Source organism: Heloderma suspectum, chromosome 2 (genome assembly GCF_057233095.1).
Source record: "Heloderma suspectum isolate Gila_16-S chromosome 2, 16-S_ref, whole genome shotgun sequence".
Taxonomy (NCBI): domain Eukaryota; kingdom Metazoa; phylum Chordata; class Lepidosauria; order Squamata; family Helodermatidae; genus Heloderma; species Heloderma suspectum.
This window is the reverse complement of record NC_139459.1, coordinates 373594406-373617393: the sequence shown is the minus strand read 5'-3', so window position 1 is coordinate 373617393 and position 22988 is coordinate 373594406. Positions and strand designations below refer to the sequence as shown.

At 45.5% G+C, this 22988-nt stretch overlaps 1 protein-coding gene across 2 annotated transcripts; it reads right to left on the bottom strand.

Annotated features, from left to right (window-relative positions):
• Positions 1–7507: 7507 nt before the first annotated feature.
• LOC146356151 (uncharacterized) lies at positions 7508–20636 on the bottom strand. Of its 2 annotated transcripts, XM_084831416.1 has the most exons (6): positions 20457–20636; positions 17561–18085; positions 17264–17384; positions 15792–15877; positions 14843–14963; positions 7508–12285 (listed from the first exon to the last, which is right to left on the bottom strand). In XM_084831416.1, the coding sequence occupies exons 2-6, from the start codon at positions 17972–17974 to the stop codon at positions 10751–10753; spliced, it is 2277 nt and encodes a 758-aa protein (XP_084687542.1). In that variant the 5' UTR covers positions 17975–18085; positions 20457–20636; the 3' UTR covers positions 7508–10750. The 2 variants fall into 2 exon arrangements, with proteins under 2 accessions (XP_084687542.1, XP_084687543.1); XM_084831417.1 differs by lacking the exon at positions 17264–17384.
• Between the last annotated feature and the right edge of the window lie 2352 nt (positions 20637–22988).

Below are 22988 nucleotides of genomic sequence, written 5' to 3'. Positions count from 1 at the left end.
CACCGGCTATAGGGCGCCAGCTTTGTCATCATTCACAAAGCTGCTTTGGCAGGATTAGTGAGGACAAGAGCAGTATCACCAGGACCAAATTACTTGAAGGACCGCCTTCACCCAAATCAGCCTGCCTGCACTTTAAGAACAGAAAGCGAGGCCCTTCTCATTTGCCCACCTGTGAGAACAGTTAGGTGGGTGATCATCCGTGAGGGGGCCTTCTCTGCAGTGGCCCCACACCGTTGAAACAAGTTGCCATCAGAGGCCCGCCATGCTCCATTATTGCAGGCTTTTAAGGCGGCCTTGAAAATGTATTATTTTACCATGGCCTTCCCTTGATATGACTGTTGTTGCTGGTTTTATTGTCTGCGTTTATTGTGTTTATGTTTTTATTGTTTTTACTATTTTAACTGTTTTTATGTATTTTATTGCTGTAAGCCACCTTGGGAGAGCTCCTGCCCTAAAAGGCAGTCAAGAATTTTTAAAATAAATAATCAAAATATTGTAGGCAAAGAATCTACTTACGTGGTTCACTTAGCCTTTTCCCCACTTCTTGGATTTTAGGGATGCTTTGTGGGGCTATAGCCAATGGCCCCACAATGACCAAGACGAGGAAGAGCAAGGGGAAATCCCTGTTTTACCCCTGCTCAGCTCCATCCTGAGGGGTAGACCTGGAACACAGCCATGGATCCTCTATCAGGCCTGGGAAGATTCTCTGCTGTATGTTCATCCTCTGGAGATCTCCTTCTAAGAATCCCCGTTCCAATCTGTCAAAGCATTTGCATGCTGTGCTCATATGGTTTTATATGGCTGTTAACTAAATGCAGATTAAACACCCTGCAACTAATAGAGGTTCAGGGAAGCTATAGTGGCCAACATACGGTAGACAGACAACGGCTGGGTTCACATAACATGCAAACCCACACTCATTATGCCTTTCTATATTGACATTTTGTGGTGACAGTCTGATGCCTTTGTATGTTCACTTTTTGTATCTTTCTTGGTTTCAGGTTTTAGCTTCGTGTATATGCAAAAGCTTGGTTGGAAATTGAGCAATAAACTGAACTGATTTACATGCATCCAGGGGCAAAATTGCTAGGGTTTTGTTTGTTCGTTTGTGTATTTGACATTGATGTTAATAGATAATATTAAGGAGCTATCAGATAGGGGACACGATTTGTTGCTGTGGCATGCATAATGCTTAGTCATCCTCAACATAAGATGTATTGAGTTAAGGCAGCATATCTCAATAATGGAAAACATCCAAACTAATTTTAATTCCCAAACCTGGGGAAGACACTCAAAATACGGATTTTTTGCATTTTAGCCCCAGCCCTATTGCCTTTGAAACCACCCACCACTGGAATGTGGCCCCCAAGAGCTTCTCTATTATTGAGTTCAGCTCTTGGGCTGAATGAAGTTCCCCACGCCTGACTTACCACCAGGCATCAGCCAAGTTATCTTTTAGGTGGAGCGTTTTTGTGGCATGTGTGTTCGTTACATGTTGCTTGTGTATGTGTCTTTTCTTGTCAACTTGCACATTGCCGGTCATGTTAAGATTATGATGTCTTACCCTGTAGATATGAGGTCTAATGCTGTCACCCCTTGAGGTATTTCTCTTCCGTTACTCTGTACCCTCAAGAATTCCAGGACAACAATGCTGCTGCTGAATAAACCACCAGTTCACGTCAGTATTGACCTCCGCTAAACCATGCTGGATCAAAAACAACATGTTTATTTTCTTATTAAGTAACAGCAATTCATGTTATTTCAAAGCCAAGTACAATACTAAATGCAGCACACACAAAGACATCTAACTTTCCCCCTCCCAATCCCCAGCTGTCCAAGTGTCATAACTTCCCTCTGAACTCCACTGACCCATCTCAAGTCAGCAAAGAAGTCCAAACGCCATGACATTCTCCCACCAGGACAGCTAATCCTAGCAATAAATAATTTCTCCTGGACTCTTAATAAAAACAAGATTTTTCTATTTCACCACAAAGATCTCCTCCCATAGCTACCTCTCTGCTGATTCTTTCCAATCTGGCCAGTGTTTTGTCTAGGAATATTTATTTATTTACAGGTTTTATATACCATTCTATATCTGACAAGATTCCCAAGCAGTGAGAAAGAATAATAATAAAAAGAAAATATTTAAAATCAGATCGTGCCTATAAAACTGTGGCTGGTCATTCAGGGAAGGCTTGTTTGAATAACAGTGTGTTCAGCCAGCACCAAAAACAAAGTAACGGCTGTGCCTGCATGATATCAAGAGGCAGGGAGTTCTACAGAGAGGACGCCAGTACACTGAAGGTTCTATTGCTAGTGGACTCCAAACAGGCTGCAGGTCCATGCGAAACTACCAGGAGTGCCTCATCTTATTACTTCAATGACTGGCCAGGCTAGTTAGGGAGAAGGTATTCTCTCAAATATCTGGTACCAAGTTTTTTTTACAGGTATGGGGCATTTCTACTCCCGAGCACTACCACCACTTATGGAGAAACTGCTCCTTCACTGGGCAATACTATGGGATTTCTTTTCTTAAAAAAATCTTGTATTTCAGGTCCCAAGGATTCATTTAACATTCCCTCTATTTCTGGTTCAAGCCAGAGCATAGTTGCGAAACTGAAGCCAAAATGGTACCACTTATGCAGACTCAGGGTAATCAGAGGTTGGTAGGGGGCACAAAAAAATCTTAAGAAAAAAATGCAAAGGGGGCAAAAACTCCACAAAATGTTAACTGCCTAAGAGGAAAAAACCTGAAATGTGGGAATGGAATGGGGTTGCTAGAGGGGGAGAAAGATGGAAGGTTGTTGTTGTTCAGTTGTGTCCGACTCTTCGTGACCCCATGGACCATAGCACTCCAGGCCTTCCTGTCCTCCGCTCTCTCCTGGAGTGTGCTCAAGTCCATATTCATTGCATCGATGGTGCTATCTAGCCATCTCATCCTCTGCCGTCCCCTTCTCCTTTTGCCTTCAGTCTTTCCCAGCATCAGGGTCTTTTCCAGGGAGTTTTCTCTTCGCATTAGGTGGCCAAAATATTTGAGCTTCAGCTTCAGTATCTGTCCTTCCAATGAGCAGTCAGGGTTGATTTCCTTTAGGATGGACTGATTTGACCTCTTTGCAGTCCAGGCCACTCGTAAGTCTTCTCCAGCACCACAGTTCAAAAGCATTATTCTTCAGCGCTCAGCCTTCAGCCCTCACAGCCATACATTACTACTGGGAAAACCATAGCTTTGATTATACGGACCAATTATAACGGGCCGTATAACCTTGAGTTCCACAAGGTGAGACTTCTCCACTGCCAATTCTGTCGGAATACTTTAAAACCTCCTAGTAGCCTGGCATAAAGGGCTTAGGTGCGAGGTGGCCACCAACACTTGAGACCAGATGCCCTATTCAAGAAAGAATTTATGAAAGAGATATTTTGTACACAAGGGATTACTAAAATTTACTTCGGGGTTTTCACAAGACTGCTTAGTGGCAATTCGTAAGGACTCAAGAGGCACTGTTGCTATTGTTGTTGTTCAGTCATGTCCGACTCTTCGTGACCCCATGGACCGTAGCACGCCAGGCCTTCCTGTCCTGCGCTCTCTCCCGGAGTGTGCTCAAGTTCACATTCATTGCCTCAGTGATGCTATCTAGCCATCTCATCCTCTGCCGTCCCCTTCTCCTTTTGCCTTAGTCTTTCCCAGCATCAGGGTCTTTTCCAGAGAGTTTTCTCTTCGCATTAGGGGGCCAAAATATTTGAGCTTCAGCTTCAGTATCTGTCCTTCCAATGAGCACTCAGGGTTGATTTCCTTTAGGAACTGTTGCTATTACAAGCTTCTAATGACTTACCTCTGGCCAGATTCCCTAAGGGTGCAATCCGATGCATGTTTAGACAGAAAAAAGTCCTACAACTCCCAGCATTCTCCAGCCAGCCATGCTGGCTGGGGAATGCTGGGAGTTGTAGGACTTTTTTCTGTCTAAACATGCATTGGATTGCACCCAAACCCTCTGCCCCAGCTAAATACACTTACAACCAGGTCCAGCTCTTGGGTATAGCCTTCCTCTTACCTGCAAAGTTCCTCCTGTTTTATTTCTGGCTGTGTGGACAGGTTATCTGGTTTTTTACTGCCTGCTTGTATAACTTTCCCCTGGCAAGAACTTAGGGCAGCCCCTTAGCATAACACAGGCACCAGCTCCCTAAGCCTGATTGCCAGCCACATAAGGTGACCCCACAGAGAAAGAATAGCTTGCTATTCAGGTCTTGGCTATTCACTCTCTCCTCAGCTATCTTCTACTCTTTTAATAAAAACACATGCCAGCCAACAGACCTCCTCCCTCCCTCTTTGCAGACTCTCAACTGTAAGAATAAACAAACAAATAAGCAAACACACCCTGTAACTGTCATTTCCAAACCACTCTTTCCCACCGAGCTAGAATCCCCAGGCAATCCAAATTGAATTGACCTCATCTAGGCCCTGTCTTTGCACAAAACGTTCCCTTGAGATCTCCGATTTCCTTGAAGAGACCTCTAGTCTTTCCCATTCTGTTGTTTTCCTCGATTTCTTTGCATTGTTCATTTAAGAAGGCCTTCTTGTCTCTCCTTGCTATTCTCTGGAACTCTGCATTCAGTTGGATATATCTTCCCCTTTCTCCCTTGCTTTTCGCTTCCCTTCTTTCCTCAGCTACTTGTAAAGCCTCATCAGACAGCCACTTGGCTTTCTTGCATTTCTTTTTCTTTGGGATGGATTGAGTTGCTGCCTCCTGAACAATGTTACGGACCTTTGTCCATACTTCCTCAGGCACTCTGTCTATCAGGTCTAATCCCTTAAATCTATTCGTCACCTCCACTGTATATTCATAAGGGATATGACTGAGGTCATACCTGAATGGTTTAGTGGTTTTCCCTACGTTCTTCAATTTAAGCCGAAATTTTGCAACAAGAAACTCATGATCTGAGCCACAGTCAGCTCCAGGTCTTGTTTTTACTGACTGTATAGAGCTTCTCCATCTTTGGCTGCAAAGGGCATAATCAATCTGATTTCGATATTGACCATCTGGTGATGTCCATGTGTAGAGTCGCCTCTTGTGCTGTTGGACTTGTGCTGGGAGTTGTTTTGCTATGATCAGCGTGTTCTCTTGGCAAAACTCTATTAGCTTTTGTCCTGCTTCATTTTGTACACCAAGGCCGTGCTTGCCTGTTATCCCAGTGATTTCTTGACTTCCTACTTTAGCATTCCAATCCCCTATGATGAAGAGGACATCTTTTTTTGGTGTTAGTTCTAGAAGGTGTTGTAGGTCTTCACAGAACCGATTAACCTCAGCTTCTTCGGCCTCAGTGGTTGGGGCATAGACTTGAATTACTGTGATGTTGAATGGTCTGCCTTGGATTCGTACTGAGATCATTCTGTCGTTTTTGAGATTGTACCCCAGTACTGCTTTTCCCACCCTTTTGTTGACTATGAGTGCTACTCCATTTCCTCTAAGGGATTCTTGCCCACAGTAGTAGATATAATGGCCACCTGGATTAAATTCACCCATGCTTGTCCATTTTAGTTCACTGATTCCCAAGATGTCGATGTTCAATCTTGCCATCTCATGTTTGACCACCTCCAGCTTACCTTGATTCGTTGATCTTACATTCCAGGTTCCTGAACAATATTGTTCTTTACAGCATTGGACTTTCTTTTCACCACCAGACACATCCACAGCTGAGTGTCCTTTTGGCTTTGGCCCAGCTGCTTCACTCTTTCTGGCGCTACTTGGAAATTCCCTCTGCTCTTCCCCAGTAGTATATTGGACACCAGACACATCTACAGCTGAGTGATAAAGGACAAAGAAGTCAGGGACCTAACAGAAGCAGATGAGATTAAGAAGAGGTGGAAAGAATACACAGAAGCACTATACAGGAAAGATCTGAATGTCTCTGATAGCCATGATAGTGCGGTCACTGGACTGGAGCCGGACATCCTAGAGAGTGAAGTCAAGTGGGCCTAACAAAGCTAGCGGAGATGACAGTATTCCAGCTGAGCTATTTAAAATCCTAAAAGATGATGCTGTTGAAGTGCTGCACTCAATATGCCCACAAATTTGGAACACTCAACAGTGGCCACAAGACTGGAGAAGGTCAGTTTACATTCCAATTCCAAAGAAGGGCAATGCCAAAGAGTGTTCAAACTACCGCACAATTGCACTCATTTCACATGCCAGCAAGGTGATGCTCAAAATCCTACAAGCTAGGCTTCAGCAGTATGTAAACCGAGAACTACCGGAAGTACAAGCTGGGTTCCGAAGAGGCAGAGGAACTAGAGATCAAATCACCAACATTTGCTGGATCATGGAGAAAGCAAGAGAATTCCAGAAAAACATATATTTCTGCTTCATTGACTACGCTAAAGCCTTTGATTGTGTGGATCACAACAAACTCTGGCAAATTCTTAAAGAGATGGGAGTACCAGACCACCTTACCTGTCTCCTGAGAAACCTATATGAGGGTCAAGAAGCAACAGTAAGAACCGGACATGGAACAACCGATTGGTTCAAAATTGGGAAAGGAGTACGACAAGGCTGCATATTGTCGCCCTGCTTATTTAACTTATATGCAGAGTACATCATGAGAAACGCCGGGTTGGATGAATCACAGGTTGGAATTAAGATTGCCGGGAGAATTATCAACAACCTCAGATACGCAGACGATACCACCCTAATGGCAGCAAGCGAAGAGGATCTAAAGAGCCTCTTGTTGAGGGTGAAAGAGGAGAGTGCAAAAGCTGGTTTGAAACTCAACATTAAAAAAACTAAGATCATGGCATCTGGCCCCATCACTTCCTGGCATATAGAAGGGGAAGAAATGCAAGCAGTGAAAGATTTTATTTTCTTGGGCTCAAAGATCACCGTAGACAGTGACTGTAGCCATGAAATTAAAAGACGCTTGCTCCTTGGGAGGAAAGCTATGGCAAACCTAGACAGCGTAGTAAGAAGCAGAGACATCACCTTGCCGACAAAGGTCCGCATAATCAAAGCTATGGTTTTCCCAGTAGTAACGTATGGCTGTGAGAGCTGGACTATAAGGAAGTCTGAGCACAGAAGAATTGATGCTTTCGAACTTCCAATGGGCAGTCAGGGTTGATTTCCTTTAGGATTGACTGATTTGACCTCCTTGCAGTCCAAGGAGAACTTGGACTGGAGTTCTCTCCAGTCTGGAGAAGACTGAGAAGACTCTTCTGGAGAAGAGTCTTACGAGTCCCCTGGACTGCAAGGAGGTCAAATCAGTCCATCCTAAAGGAAATCAACCCTGAGTGCTCATTGGAAGGGCAGATACTGAAGCTGAAGCTCCAATATTTTGGCCACCTAATGCGAAGAGAAAACTCCCTGGAAAAGACCCTGATGCTGGGAAAGACTGAAGGCAAAAGGAGAAGGGGACGGCAGAGGATGAGATGGCTAGATAGCATCACGGATGCAATGAATATGGACTTGAGCATGCTCCGGGAGAGAGCGCAGGACAGGAAGGCTTGGCGTGCCATGGTCCATGGGGTCATGAAGAGTCGGACACGACTTAACAACTGAACAACATCTAGGCCCCATTTAACACCACTCAAAGTGATTGTCTCCCCCTGCTCCTTTTCAGAACATCACTAAGCAACTACCGACAGGCCTTTGACAGTAACAAAACAAGGCCTTGGGCCTACTCAGATATATTACTGCCTCACAGAGGCCACACAAAGTAAATGTTACATAACAATAATGGTTATGTACAGGGCATTTCTTCACAAGGGGTTGATACAACAATTAGAAAACGTCAAAACTGGTCCGGTAGCAAATAGGCAGCTCATGCTGTTCTCTCAGAAGAGGTGTTACATGCTGGAAAGGGGCACCTCCTAACAACCCTGGATTTTTGTGCTCTGCACTAGCTGCAGTTTCCAGACCAGCCTTAAGGGCAGCCCCACATAGAGTGCATTGCAGTAATCCAGCCTTGAGGTTTTTAGGGCCTGTACCACAGTGGGAAAGCTATTCCGATCCAGGAGAGGCCATAGCTGGCATACCAGTCAAAGCTGGTAGAAGGCACTCTGACCTGCCATGGCCACTTGGACCTCCAGTGACAGAGATGGATCAGGGACTACTCCCAGACCATGAACCTGGCATTTCAGAAGGAATGAAACCCCCTCCAAAACAGACAATAAGCCTAGCTTCTGGACTCGGAAACCAGTCACCTACAGGTCCTCCATCTTACCAGGATTCAGCTTTAGTTTATGGGCCCTCATCCAGCCCACCACTGAGTCTAGGACTTGTACAGCCTCACCTGTTCCAGAAGTCACAGGGAGCTAGAGCTGTTTGTGATCAGGATACAGGTTACTGTCGGGCTGTAAAGGGAGGTGAGTGTTCCCTTCACAAAGACATACCTGCCTTGGGTGTCAGCTGAAGGAGTGAATATTAAAGGCAGGCAATTTGGCTGCCATGCTGATTGCCATCCCCATGCCTGGAAAGTGCCTGAGACCATGCGATGTGGGCCAGGCCATGGGTACTGAAGTGGTTGCTCACATTTTTATGGTAGGTTTCATGTAAGAAAACCGCATGGGGGTTTTCTTTCTTTTTGTTTTTTTAAAAAAATTGTTTGCAATTACAATAGAAGCAAAAAAGATAAAGGGAAAAACACACACACAACAACAACAAGAACAACAAGAACAGAAGCAAAAAAAGGAAGCATATCCATTCACAATAATTGTTCACATCATCGTTAATGAAAAGGAAAGAATTGGGAGGGGGGGGAGATTCCACAATCCTTTTCCAAATATATACAGATATAAGCAGACTTTGTATCTAAATAAGCATCCTGTTGAAAATGGCATCTGTAGGATATACGTTCAAAACCACCAGGAGCAGTAAGTTCTTCAGACCACTGAGTGATAGATGGTCATGTTCACCTTTCGAAGCTTGAAGTAGCAGTCCCTTTGCAGCTGTAAGGGCTCCCAAAGTCCACTTTTGCTGTCCACCTGTTAATCCCCACATCATAGGTATATAATGTAAAAGCAGATGAACATCCACAATTATGACAGATTTTTCAAGAACGAGATTTATCTGAGCAATAACTTCCAAACAGAAAGAGGTCACAATGAGTCATGTCTATGTTATGGGCCTCATCGAGGCACTGAGTGCCTTGTCAGCATCTAGAAGAGCTAGGCAGCTTCTTCTTAACAAGTCACTGCGGTGACCAATATACAGAATTTTTTCTTGAATCAGGCTTAATTTTAAATCAGGTGTTCCTTCTTGTTTATGTTAGTGACTGTTTACTGGTTGATTGCTGTCCCAAGCCCCCGTACATCAAGGGCTGCTTTGCACAACATGGCAGCTTATGGTGGTTGCACAGGCCATGCACATGCTGCGGCCAATTGTGAGTTAATTAACCCATGATAACCGGCCATATTGAATGAACCAGTTCTAAGAGTAGAGCCCTCTAAGGAGTACACTTAGAGGAGCACAGATGTAAACCTCATCAAAAGCAACTCCTTGAAAGGACCTAGCATTCAGAGTTGTGAACCAAAACAATAAACGACCTGTTTAGTGCACATTTTTTGGGCAGAAAGTAGCGTATTTCAGCTTGAGGGGGTGGAAATGCTAGCAGGTAACAACTGGGGGTGTGGACAGCAGTACAGACTGCACTCCTTGCCACCTGTGAATTATATACAATACAAAGCAAAGACAGCACAGAATGTACAACGGGTAAGGAACAGTTAAAGAGTATGAATAGCGTCTGTTCACATTAAGTGCTAAAATGATAGTAACGAAGTGGTGGTCCTAGCGGCAATCAACAGGGTCAAGAGGGACGCTATGGAGTAGGTGCCATATCTACGGTGTTCTGATTTGTAGGGTAGGCTTCAGGTTGACGGAAGTGCTGTTTCTTCTTCTCCTTGTGTTCGTAATAAGGATGGAGCTGTTGCCTTCATCTGCTGGCATTGGACTGAGGCAATTTTCTGGCTTCTTGGTGGGTACCATCCTACAGATCCTCAGGTTGGAACATCTCAAGTGGTTCTCCAGGTTCTTGAGATCCATATTAATGGTGGCCACTGACATGATGTGGATTTTTGCTTGGTGTCTGACACAGAGACTGAGGGCCTTGTTAGCCATACTTGAATCAATTTTATTCTGAGAGTGTTATAGCACATTCCTCTGACAGGTCTTTACAACGTTTTCCAAGTTGGTCTATTATCTCCTGTAAGAAGCTGCGGTAATCTGGAGTGGTTCCACCTTTATTGCATGGGGCTTGTTTAAGCACCGTACACGAGTACGATTCCACAGACCCTCAGGTTGGAACGTCCTGAGAGGTTCTTCAGGTCCTCCATCTTGAATAACATATTAAAGGTGGCTGTTGACTGGGCATGGATGTTTGACACTGAGGGTGAAGGCCTCATTAGCCATATATAAGTTATTAGGCAACTTCATACTGTGTCCGAGTTCCATAGCCTTTTCCTCTGGCAGGTTCTTCCAGTGTTGTCAAAGCTGCTCTGCCATTGCTTGTAAGAGGCTGTGGTAATTTGGAGTGGCTTCAGCTTTATTGTGATAAGCCTGTTCAGGTACTATACTTGGGTCGTTGTCTGACATTTCAGAAGTGAACAGTTGGCTTTGGGCATACCAGTAGTTCACTGTTCCATATTTTAGGGATTAGTACTTACAGAAGTTGATTCCCAGCATACTGATAGTTGTTCTGTGCTTTCAAAGTTATTACAGGGCACCAAACTAAGGGCCTAAGCCACTATTCCTGTTGGGTGACAGTACCACTATCTCGTGTGAATTTTTTGATGCGAAATAAGGGAATCTTTCTTCCTATAGTTCTTTCCACACTCTGTGCATTTAAATGGTTTCTCCCCTGTGTGACTTCTTTTGTGTGACACAAGGTGTGAGCTCCGACTGAAGCTCTTTCCACAATCCAAGCATTGAAATGGTTTTTCCCCTGTGTGAGTTCTTAGGTGTGACATAAGGTTTGAGCTCCAATTGAAACTCTTTCCACACTCCAAGCACTTAAATCCTTTCTCCTTTGTGTGTTCTTTTTGGTGTAACATGAGTTGTGAGCGCCGATTAAAGCTCTTTCCACATTCCAAGCACTGAAATGGTTTCTCCCCTATGTGAAGTCTTTTGTGTGTCTTGAGCTGTGAGCTCCAACTGAAGCTCCTTTCACACTCCAAGCATTTAAATGGTCTCTCCCCTGTGTGAATTCTTTGGTGTGTCATTAGGTTTGCACTCTGATTGAAGCTCTTTCCACACTCTGTGCATTTAAATGGTTTCTCCGCAGTGTGAATTCTTTCATGTGTCTTAAGTTGTGAGCTCCAACTGAAGCTCCTTCCACACTGCAAGCATTTAAAAGGGTTCTCCCCTGTGTGATTCTTTTGGTGTGCCAGAAGGTCTGACCGTCGACTGTAGCTCTTTCCGCACTCCAAACATTTAAATGGTTTCTCCCCTGTGTGACTTCTTTGGTGTCTCATAAGGTGTGAGCTCTGTCTGAAGCTCTTTCCACACTCCAAGCACTGAAACGGTTTCTCACCTGTGTGGATTCTTTGGTGTGCCAGAAGGTCTGACCGTCGACTGTAGCTCTTTCCGCACTCCAAGCACTGAAACGGTTTCTCCCCTGCGTGACTTCTTTGGTGTCTCATAAGGTGCGAGCTCTGTCTGAAGCTCTTTCCACACTCCAAGCACTGAAATGGTTTCTCACCTGTGTGGATTCTTTGGTGTGCCAGAAGGTTTGAGCTCCGATTGAAGCTACTTCCACATTCCAGGCATTTAAATGGTTTCTCCCCTGTGTGATTTTTTTGGTGTGAAATAAGATCAGAGCGCCGACTGCAGCTCTTTCCACACACAAAGCACTGAAATGGTTTCTCCCCTGTGTGAATTATTTGGTGTGCCATAAGTTCTTCACTATGATTGAAGGTCTTTCCACACTCCAGGCATTTAAATGTTTTCTTCCTTGTGTGGATTCTTTCATGGGAAGTGAGGTATGTCCTAATACTGGATGGTTTTCTACAGCTACAGCATTTATATGGTTTCCCCCCCATGTAAGTTTGTTTATGGACATTGAGACTTGATTTAAAATTGAAACTTTTCCCACACACAGCGCACGGACTCCTTTCTTTTCCTTTGCATATTCCTTCTTGGACTGGGATTTCAGAGTTGTCACCACCCTGAGAAACACAGGCTTCGTTCTTACTTTCCTCTTTTGTTTCAGTTTTTGTTCTCTCCCCTGCCTCATGTTTATCTTCACCTCTTTCCAATGACTCCTTGCTTGCTTCTCCTTCATTCTTACTGTCCAGCTCATCGCCGCCTGGAAAGGAGGAAGAGAAGTGGTAACAGCACCAGACAGAAAAGGAGCTTGAAGTCAAAGAACTAACACCATTATAGTTAACTATCTCCTAGCAGCAGTGATTCCATCAGGCTACAGCACAGGGAAAGATGAGACTGCAAATTGACTCTCCATCTGCTCTGCTGAGAGATCAGTTCCAACGAGCCCCTCCCTCAATTGTTTCCCTAAAAGATAGCTGTTACTAAAAAAAAAAAAAAAAGACCCTTTAAGGACTGCTGCCTAAGTTTGTTTCTTGAAACATTAGCAGTTTATGGTTATTATTTCACTCAGTTCTCGCACCACCTTCACTACTTCCCAGCCGGCTTTGCAAGATACAGAGACAGGTCAAGAGACAAGGCCTTGTCCTTTCTTCCACACTTGTTTGTTGTCATGCGAACCCTTGTGGGATCACAAGGTTCAGCTGTCCAAAATGCTTTTGATGAATAAGTTACTGCATTTGTAAGTGATGGCACAGAGAAGGAGAGGAGGAGGCGTTGCCATTTACCGAACAGATTATTTGCTTCTTAGATTAACTGAGAACTGGTATTTTGTAGCGTGCTGGATTGGGTCCATAGGGGCTGGATCTCAGTTCCAAGCACGAAGCTTATTGCTGAGCCTTAGGCCAGTCAGTATGTCCTTTATTTATTGATTTGTAAAACTTATGCCCCGTTTTCCATGTAAAATGCTCAAGGTGGTTTGTGGTGGATCTAAATGGAAAACCCCAGTGCATGCTGCCCTGTTCTCATTGGCGATGGGGAAGAAGACTACTCTGAGGAAAAAAGAAACAAGGAAGCAACAGACCCACAGCCCAGTGGCAGAGTCTGCGCTTTGCGTGCCTAAGGGGCCAGGTATAATCCCAGCAATTCCAGTTCAAGGATCTTAATAGGAGAACCTGGAAGACTTCTGTCAGGGTTCCACCATTAACCTGGACCCCCTGAGCAACTTCTTAAGGATCTCTTCCCTCCGTAAGAGTCCCACGTTCCTTCTTTTACCTTCCCCTTCCCAATAACGTGGGGTTTAGGCTGTAGGCGTGGGGTGACTTCACACTCTAGACACCGGGTCTAGCCAAAACAGTTTACTGGTAAATTTAAAACAAGCAAATTACCACTAAAGGTATAGAGCTGAGATCAGATCCAAAAGGCATTAAGAGAAAATAAAAGTTGCAAAATGCAAGTTCTTTTACCCTAGCTGTACTTAAGACTTCTCCAGGATGTTTCTTCTTGCTCCCTCTTCATGCTCTGGTCTTCTGACTCTGCTCTTCCTCTCTCTGGTCTTTCTGACTCTCTCTTTTTATACCCTCCTCCCCAAAACCGAAAGTACTGCTTCAAACCTGAAGAAACAAAACTTAACTGTGGAAATGAAACTACTCCTCTCAGGGATACCCACTCCCAACAAAAAACTCTAGGCCTGACCTTTTCCTTGCCTCTGCCGGCCTCAGCATTTTGAGGATCAAGGCCTGACTCAGCTTCCAATTCTTTTTCAATGCAGTCAACTTATCTCTACCCTTCCCCCACAAGCTATTCCCAGTCCTACCAGACCCACTTCTCAGGCCATCCTTACTGTATCCTATAAAGGAAAACCTGCAGCATTCACTTATCAGTCCCATGACCCTCTTCCCCAGGCAGAGCTCCACTCGCCTAATAATTCTCTAACAGTCGGTGTATTTTGTCTGGTAATGGATGGAGGTTACTGCTTGCCCAGTTTGGTTTGAAATGGCAATAGGAAAGCCATCATGGAGAGGGAGCCCACAGTCTATTTCTCCCCCAGGACCCAGCATTCAGAAGGGAAACCCCAACTGGGAAGGAAGAGTAAATCTTCTCAGTGGAGGTAGGTGGCTATAGGTAGGAGGCTATTGGTGGGGCTATAAATCTGCTCTGGGTTTGTCAGAACCAGTCAGAACTCTGAAGGAGCTATCCAAGGTGCTGGAAACCCCCCCCCCCAAATAGGTTCAGCACCTTGGACAGCTCCTATAGCATTCTGACAGCAGCCCAGAGGGGGTCACATCGGAGCCACCTGCCTCCACTGAAACTTATATACTTTTACTCAGAAGCAAGTCCCACTGAGTTAAATAGGGCTTATTCCCACATCACCATTCCCCATCTTCAGAGACCTTATGTGTGGGAATATGCCTGTGAATACCAGCTACTCAAAAGCAACAGTGGGAGGGAACTTCATGTCTTGCATGTGGCCGTCCTGGAGGCATCTAGCTGGGCCCTATGGGAAGCCAGATGCTGGACTAGACGGGCCTTTGGCCAGTCCAACAGGGCACCTCTTTTGGCCTTAATTGCGCATGTGTGATCGGAGCCTGGGAGCATCCCACTTCCTCCAGAAGTCAGCAAAGAGGCAGCCGGTGACATCCATGCCTGACACCATCTACTATGGCTTTGAGAAAGGTCTGCCAGCCAAAGGTAACCTCAGAAGAGACCCCAGACACCACCCAGGCAGGAAGAAGAGGACACTGACTGCTGAAATGTAGCAAGAGCACAGAAGGAGCACTTGTAAACTGATTATATCAGCCACAACAAAGGGGAAGCCTTACTCAGAGAGGCCATGATGCCACAAATCTCTTCTGTGACTTCTCTGTGCAGAGCTCTTTGGTCCTGATCCAGCAGATCCCATTCCCCCTTGTTGAAATGGATAGCCACCTCCTCAAAGGTCACCTGAAAGGAGAAACGTCATCTGTGAACAGAAAACTCTAACCTCAGAAAGGAAAGCTACATAGCTTGAGTTTGCCCCATATACTTTTTTAATTTATTCATTGTGCTTTTATACCACACAATAATGGAAGTCCTTTGGGTGGTGTACAATACATTACAAACCCAGCACAAATGTTCAAACGAAAATAAAATCAGTGCAGAATAAAACCAAGATAAAACCAGCAGCAAAGAATAAAACTATTACAACATCATAAAACCAAATTAAAAGCAGCATCAGACGAGATAACAAAAAGCAGCAAAAACACTTCCAAAAATGTGTGGGAGAATAAGAAGGTCTTCACTTCGTGCTAGAAAGACCACAACTTAGACACCAGGTGAGCCTCTCTAGGTAGTGCATTCCACAAACAGGGAGCCACAACTGAAAAGACCATCTCTCTTGTAGCCATCCATCTCCCGTCATTTGACGGGGGCACCTTAATGTCTGGGTAGGTAAATATGGCACATGATATTCCTTAAGGTAATCTAATCACAAAGTTTAGGGCTTTAAAGGTGAAAAAAATGAATTGGGCCCAGAAACGGGCTGGCAGCCAGTGCAGATAGAGAAGTAATGGCATTATACAATCACATTGGCCCTACAGGATTTAAATCTTTACACAGGGCATTCAGAGCCTCCTTAGTAGGCAACACTGACGGAAGAAAAGGGAACGAGGAAGATTCCTTCAGCCCCAGGTAGATGTGCAGGAATAATAGGCAACCGCGCTGCCCCTCCTCGGTGAGTGGATAAGGGAACAGCAGAGGAAAAGGTAACACCCCACTGATCATTGGCCTCACCTGATCCAGTCTCCCAGAAGCTGTTCCAAACACATCACAATGAAGAGAGGAGCTGGCAGATATTTCCTGCATCCTTGGTCCATCTCCTGTGAGGTACACAAAAGGTGAAAGGGAGAATCATTTACCATTCCTTCTATTTCTGGTTCAAACCTTCTTGTACTTGTGAAAATGTAGCCAAAACCATACCGTCCACACGCAACAGGGAGATAACAGTAGACTCAGGGTGACACAGAGGTTGGCAGGGGTACAAAAAAAATTAAGAAAACATATCAATGGGGCAAAGAGACAAACAAAAGCAAAACAGCTCAGTGACAACCAAGTGGCCACAGAATGTTAACTGACAGAGAGGGAAAAACTGAAACTTAAGTGAGTGGGGAGTGGAATGGAGCTGCTGGAGGAGGAGGAGGTTGGAGGCTCATAGATATAAAAACAGGGCAGAGAAAAGCATCCCTTTTTACGGATATAGCATTTTATAGTTCACACTGAGAAACCATATTAAAATGTGTTCAGGGTCAGAAGTACAAACAGCCTACATAAATAGGTGGAGAAACCCTAGGCGATTAATATAGCTAGGATTAAGTAGTAGTCCCGTCCCCCCACCCCCAGCACATACAAAAAAATCCACAAATGGAGAAAAGTAAAGTGTCTGAACAGTCCAATGAGGACCTGAGATGCTCTGTGGGCACAGAAAGCTGACTCAGAGGAGGGGAAAAAAAAGAAAATTGGAGGAGTGGGGTAGCAGAGGAATGGGAATGGGCCTGAGTCACTGAAGCCCTGAACAGAAGCACTCCATGCTGCAACATTTCGTTGCAGCGCCCCACTTGTTTATTACATTTATACACCAATTTAACCCAGGCGCTGAAGCCCTGAACAGAAGCAGTCCATGCTGAAACGTATAGATATAGAGATATAGTCCAGGTTCCAGGCTCTCCCCAAAATGCAGAAGGGGAAGGAGCTGCAGATGGACTGTGGGGCTGGCCAAGATACCAACCTACAGAAGCAGGCTTCCCAGTGATCTCATCCTTTCTACACATTTTGTGTTTTTAATATTTGATATGTGTGTATGTGTGTGTAACTCAACCCCTCTCCCCATACAAGCTGTTCCTAAGTGCTGGTTTGTTTACATAGGGTAGTATCCAATGTTAGTTCTATGTACCATAGACCCATTGAAATGAATGAGGCTTAATTTAGTCACAGCTAATTTAAGTCACATTCATTTCAATGGGCCTACTCTATGTAGGACTAACATTGGATATTACCCATACATTCTTAAAATATTGAAACAAAACATTTGCTGGGGACAACTGCCTCCTCCACATGGGCTCAGGGGAACATAACAGCAGCCCACATATTTTAGGCATACTGGAGAGGGGGAGATGGAGCAGAAAAATGCTCCCTTAGTCCTTACCTGAAGAGAGCTTTGGCTATTGGGCGGTACAGAAATGAAATAAATGAATGAATGAATGAATTACCCAGTGAGGTGGCCCCTCCAAAGCCCTCCTGCACAATCCACCCAGACAGCAGCTTCTGACTGGGGTCTGATGGAGCCTTCTGTGCCTCAGGGATATCAGTGGCCTCTTTGGCAAATAGATCCTGCAGCAGAAAGGGCAATGAAGATTGTGAAAAGAGATCAATTACAAAAGGCACTGGACAGGGGAAGACCGGGTGGATGTTCAGGGATTTACAAAAAAATGCTGGACAATTTATATTTTTTAAATCCTTGGAAATATTACCAGCCTCTTGAAATTATGAGGATGAAACGCTCTCACCTGCTGCTCTGCCTGCTTCTTGTCCTCTGCCTGGCTCAGGACGAAACCTTCTGCCAGGGCCACCGCCTGGGAACTGGTCTCTGCTCCACATTCCCTCACCCAGCTCTCCAGCTCTGGGGGCAGGATGGTCAGGAATTTCTCCAGGACAACCAGGTCAAGGATCTGAGTCTTCGTGTGTTGCTCTGGCTTCAGCCACTGACAGCAGAGTTCGTGGAGGTGGCTGCAAACCATTCGGGGCCCCTTGGCTTCCTCATAGCTGAACTGCCTGAAGCTCTGGCGGTGTAATTCTGGGCTGGGGTTGTCCTCATGCTGGATCCTCTGCACAGTTGTTTCCCAGAATTTTCCACTGCTCCCATCCTGAATGGTCTCAGGGGATTGTCCTAATTCAGGGTCAGCCAAGTCCTGTTCTTCCATCTTCACTTTGTACACCAAAGCAGCTTCTAACACAGCCAAAGGATCACTTTCCCCTTTTGCCAGGTTCTGTCTTAAGGCAAAGACTGGCAAAATTACCAAGGAGACCAAGCCCTGCAAAGCCAAGAGGATGTTCCGTGAATGAGCTACTATGAATATTCTTGTGGCAGGATCATATTTTACAATCAAATTCCAGCTGGAGACTGGCTCCTTTCTCTGTACAAAAGGCAAATGGCATCACTCAAAGACAGACTAGAGATAAGTGGGTGGGGGGAGTTCCTTTCCTTCTTGGCCACAGGCCAAGGCCTTTATACAATGCAACATCCATTCTGTTGCAGCACTGCAGTACAATGCAAAATAATGCAGTACAATCCATCCAATCAATTGTACAATGCAATGCGATGTCATCGCCGTACAACTGCAGTACTGCAATGCAATATAGCCTTCATATAACGCAGCATCCTTCCTGTTGCTCTATCCGTAACAACTCCGCTGCCCCCTCCTTTTGCCTTTTCTTGTGCACACCTCCTCCTTTCCCCCTTTCTAGCATGTCTGTCTGACTGATTGTATGTCTGTGGGAAAGGACAATGTTGCTTCTTAATCTTTGAACCAGGGTTAAAACACTTTAGGTGCTTTGAAAACAGCACCACATCCACCACCACTACACTGAGAATGGATCAGCTGAGGAGCAATGTGGTGCAGTGGTTAGGGCATCAAAGACTGGAGAGCCCCAGGTTCAAATCCCCACTCAGCAATGGAACTTAGAAGGCGACTGTAGTGGAGGCATGATTGACAGCAGTGGCCAGAATGGAAATGCTGAGTCGAGTTAGTGTCAGTTGGAGAAAGTCAATTAGAAGGAGGACAGAGACGATTAGTGAGAAGTCAGAGAGTGAGTTGAGTTAGGATGGAGAACGGTAGTTAGTAAGAGGAATGAGCAACCAGAGTTATTTGTCAGTTAGGGTGCAATCCTATGCATGGTTAGACAGAAAGAAGTCCTCCAGTGCTGGGAGTTGTAGGACTTTAAAAATTATTATTATTTATTGCATTATTATTTATTGCATTTCTATAACGCCCCACAGCTGAAGCTCTCTGGGCAGTTTACAGGAGTTAAAACATTAAATACAATATAGAAAGTTTAAAAGCCATTTACATAAAAGCACATAGACAATATACACAAACAACATATAACTAGAAACAACTTTGAACTGTCAGTCATAACTAAAGACACATCCAGGAGCGATTAAAACTCATCACGTGCTGCCAAATGCCTGGGAAAAGAGATAGGCCTTAACCTGGCACAGAAAAAATAATAATGTTGGCACCAGGCAGCCCTCATTAGGGAACTTGTTCCACAGATGGGGAACCACCACTGAGAAGGCCCTCTCCCTTGTCGCTGCCTTCCGAGCTTCCCTTGGAGGAGGCACCCGGAGAAAGACCTTAGATGCTGAACATAGCGGGATTTTCCCCGGTTTCCTGTTTTTTCTGTGTAAACATGCATAGGATTGAGCCCTTAGTTAATGACTAGAATCAGAGACAGGGTGTGAATGTGAAGAGAGGAAGAGAAGTTACTCAACACAGAGAGTTGGTCTTAGGTATTGAGAGCCATCCTTTATTATTATTTCTCAGTCACTTGTTGTTCTGAATGTTGACCTATTACATAAATGAATATATGTCTCTTTTAAAAAAATATCTGTTTTCTGGCCTGGGTGCACTTGGAATGTGGCGTCTCACCCCATGGGCTGCCTTAGAGTTACCCAGTGAAGGACATAAAGGGGAGAGTCCTGTTCTCTACAGAGCAGGTAATTGGGAGAGTCCTAAGGAAAGTCTGGACCCAGTGACCTCTAGGGACCACAGCATCACAGTGATCTTGGGCCAGACACTATATTCTGGCCTCCTTCACAGTGTTGTTGTGAAGATAAAATAGGGGAGGGAGAAGCATGTCCTACACCAAGCTACTTGCACTAAGGACAGGCTCTAGCTCTAATCAAAAAAGCAACAGTTGGAGGGAACATTTCCACATGGAGCAAAGGCAGGAATCTAAGCGCATGGCAGTCTTTCTTGAGACTCACTTGCTCTTCTCAGCCCGTTCCCCCGCCCTCACCCCAGTCTCCCTGGCTTTCATCCCCATCACTGGCTAGACAAAACGACAGAACACGTGTTCCGTTAAATGCGTGTCTAGCAGAGGCGTCTTTTTCTCATTTTTACTAGAGTAGACTAGGCGCAGGGCCCTAGAGAGCCGTGTAGGGGGCCTTCTACAATCTGGATCGGGCTTCTCCGCCTACTCTAGAGTACAAATGCAAAGACGACCCAGCTGCTGGACATACAGTTACTGTCAGTTGGGCCCTTGGGGCTTGGCCTCTTTCCACGTGGGGGTCTGCCCACCCACGCCTCGCTTTCCTGCCTTGCATCTTCCACTCAGCCTCCCACTGCAGCTCCCCGGAGATCCTGCACCCAAAAGCACACAGGGTGAGCCGGGAGGACTCACCAGATCCTCCTGGGTGGGGAGAAAAGGGCCAGCCCTCCCCCCACGGGGGTCCAGATGCTTATTCCGGCTGGCTCTGGGTCGAAGGAGGAACCAGCTCTGGCCTCCTTGCAATTGCCCCTCGCTCCCACCAGCTGCTCTCCAAAAGAAGCACCAGGTAGGATGGGGAGGTCCCTTTGCTCTGGTGGACCCCACCCGCCTCCCCTTGACTCAATTTCCTTCCTCTCTAGGAATCCACCTCCTCTTCCTTTAACCCTTAGAAGGCCGAGCAGCAAAATCTATCTGCCAGGGAATCTAAACCTGCAAATCCTATTTCCTGGGGATTAAGCCTCCATTGAGCACAAGGGCTCCAACCGGGTTTGCAGCTAGAACAATACTAGACGCTGGGTCTGGTGGTTTTTCGGGGTGGGGCTCTTAAGATGAATCCTGTGCAGATTTTCTCAGATGTAAGTCTCCCACTGGGCCCAATAGAGTTTATCCTGGAGTGTGCGCATCAGATTCATAGAATCATAGACTAGCAGGGTTGGGAGGGGCCTACGAGGCCATCGAGTCCAACCCCCTGCTCAATGCAGGAATCCAAGTCAGAGCATCCCTGACAAATGGCTGTCCAGCCTCGTCTTGAAGGCCTCCAGTGGGGGAGAGCCCACCACCTCCCCAGGTAATTGGTTCCATTGCCGTATTGCTCTGACACTCAGGAAGTTTTTCCTGATGTTCAGCCGGAATCTGGCTTCCTGTCACTTGAGCCCATTATTCTGTGTCCTGCACTCTGGGATGATCAAGAAGAGATCCTGGCCTTCTTCTCTGTGACAACCTTTCAAGTACTTGAAGAGTGCTATCATATCTCCCCTCAGTCTTCTCTTCTCAAGGCTAAACATGCCCAGTTCTTTCAGTCTCTCTTCATAGGGCTTTGTTTCCAGTCCCCTGATCATCTTTGTTGCCCTCCTTTGAACCCTCTCCAGCTTGTCTGCATCCTTCTTAAAGTGTGGTGCCCAGAACTGGACACAGTACTCCAGATGAGGCCTAACCAGTGCTGAGTAGAGGGGAACTAGTACTTCCCGGGATTTGGAAGCGATGCTTCTATGAATGCAGCCCAAAATAGCATTTGCCTTTTTTGCAGCCACATCACATTGTTGGCTCATATTCAGCTTGTGATCGACGACAATTCCAAGATCCTTCTCGCTCGTAGTGTGGTTGAGCCACGTATCCCCCATCTTCTAACTGTGCATTTGGTTTCTTTTTCCTAGGTGCAGAACTTGGCATTTGTCCCTATTAAATGCCATTCTGTTGTTTTCTGCCCAGCACTCCAGTCTATCCAGATCACTTTGAATTGTTTCTGTCTTCCAAAGTATTAGCTATCCCTCCCAATTTTGTGTCATCTGCAAATTTGATCAGCATTCCCTGCACCTCCTCCTCCAAGTCATTCATAAAAATGTTGAAGAGCACTGGGCCCAGGACTGAGCCCTGCGGTACCCCACTCATTACTTCTCCCCAGTTTGAGAAGGTCCCATTGATAAGCACTCTTTGAGTCCAATTCTGTAGCCAACTGTGGATCCACTGGATCGTTGTTTCATCTAGCCCACTTTGAGCTAGTTTGCTCATCAGGATATCATGGGGCACTTTGTCGAAAGCTTTGCTGAAGTCGAGGTATATGATATCTACAGCATTCCCACGGTCTACAAGGGAGGTTACTTGATCAAAAAATGAGATCAGATTTGTCTGGCAGGACTTGTTTTTGACAAATCCATGTTGGCTTCGAGTAATCACGGCATTGTTGTCAAGGTGCTTCCAGATGGATTGCTTTATGATCTGCTCCAGAATTTTCCCAGGGATTGATGTCAGACTGACTGGTCTGTAGTTCCCAGGTTCCTCCTTTTTACCCTTTTTGAAGATAGGGACAACGTTAGCCCTCCTCCAGTCATCTGGCACTTCCCCCGTCCTCCATGATTTCTCAAAGAGAATAGACAGCGGTTCTGAGAGTTCTTCTGCCAGTTCCTTTATGACTCTAGGATGCAGTTCATCTGGCCCTGGAGATTTGAACTCATTCAAAGTAATGAGGTGTTCCTTGACCATATGCCTGTCGATCTCAAGCTGCAATCCTGCCCCTTCAGCCTGTACTTCGCCTTTGCCAGGGGGGTCATAGACCCTCTTTTGGAAGAAGACTGAGCCAAAGTAGGAATTGAGCACCTCTGCCTTTTCTTTGTCATCTGTTATCGTTTTGCCATCCTTATTTAATAGCTGAACCACCATTTCTTTCCTCTGCCTTTTACTATGCACGTAGCTGAAGAAAGCCTTTTTGTTGTTTTCAACATCCCTTGCTAACCTCAGCTCATTCTCAGCTTTAGCCTTCCTGACGTCATCCCTGCAATTCTGTGCTATCTGCCTGTACTCTTCCTTTGTTACTTGGCCTTCTTTCCACTTCCTATATGTGTCCTTTTTTGTTTTCAGGTCATCCCTAAGCTTTTTGTGAAGCCACATTGGCTTCTTCTGTTGTCTTCCACCTTTTCTTCTTGTTGGAATTGCTTGTGATTGTGCCTT

Excerpts from the sequence above, each read along its gene's own strand:
- LOC146356151 (XM_084831416.1), bottom strand. The coding sequence starts at position 17,974 with ATGGAAGAACAGGACTTGGCTGACCCTGAATTAGGACAATCCCCTGAG. Across the intron at positions 15,878-17,263 it reads TGGAGGGGCCACCTCACTGG|GAGATGGACCAAGGATGCAG; the intron begins GTAATTCATTCA and ends TGTACCTCACAG. Across the intron at positions 12,286-14,842 it reads TGGCATCATGGCCTCTCTGA|GCGGCGATGAGCTGGACAGT; the intron begins GTAAGGCTTCCC and ends CCTCCTTTCCAG.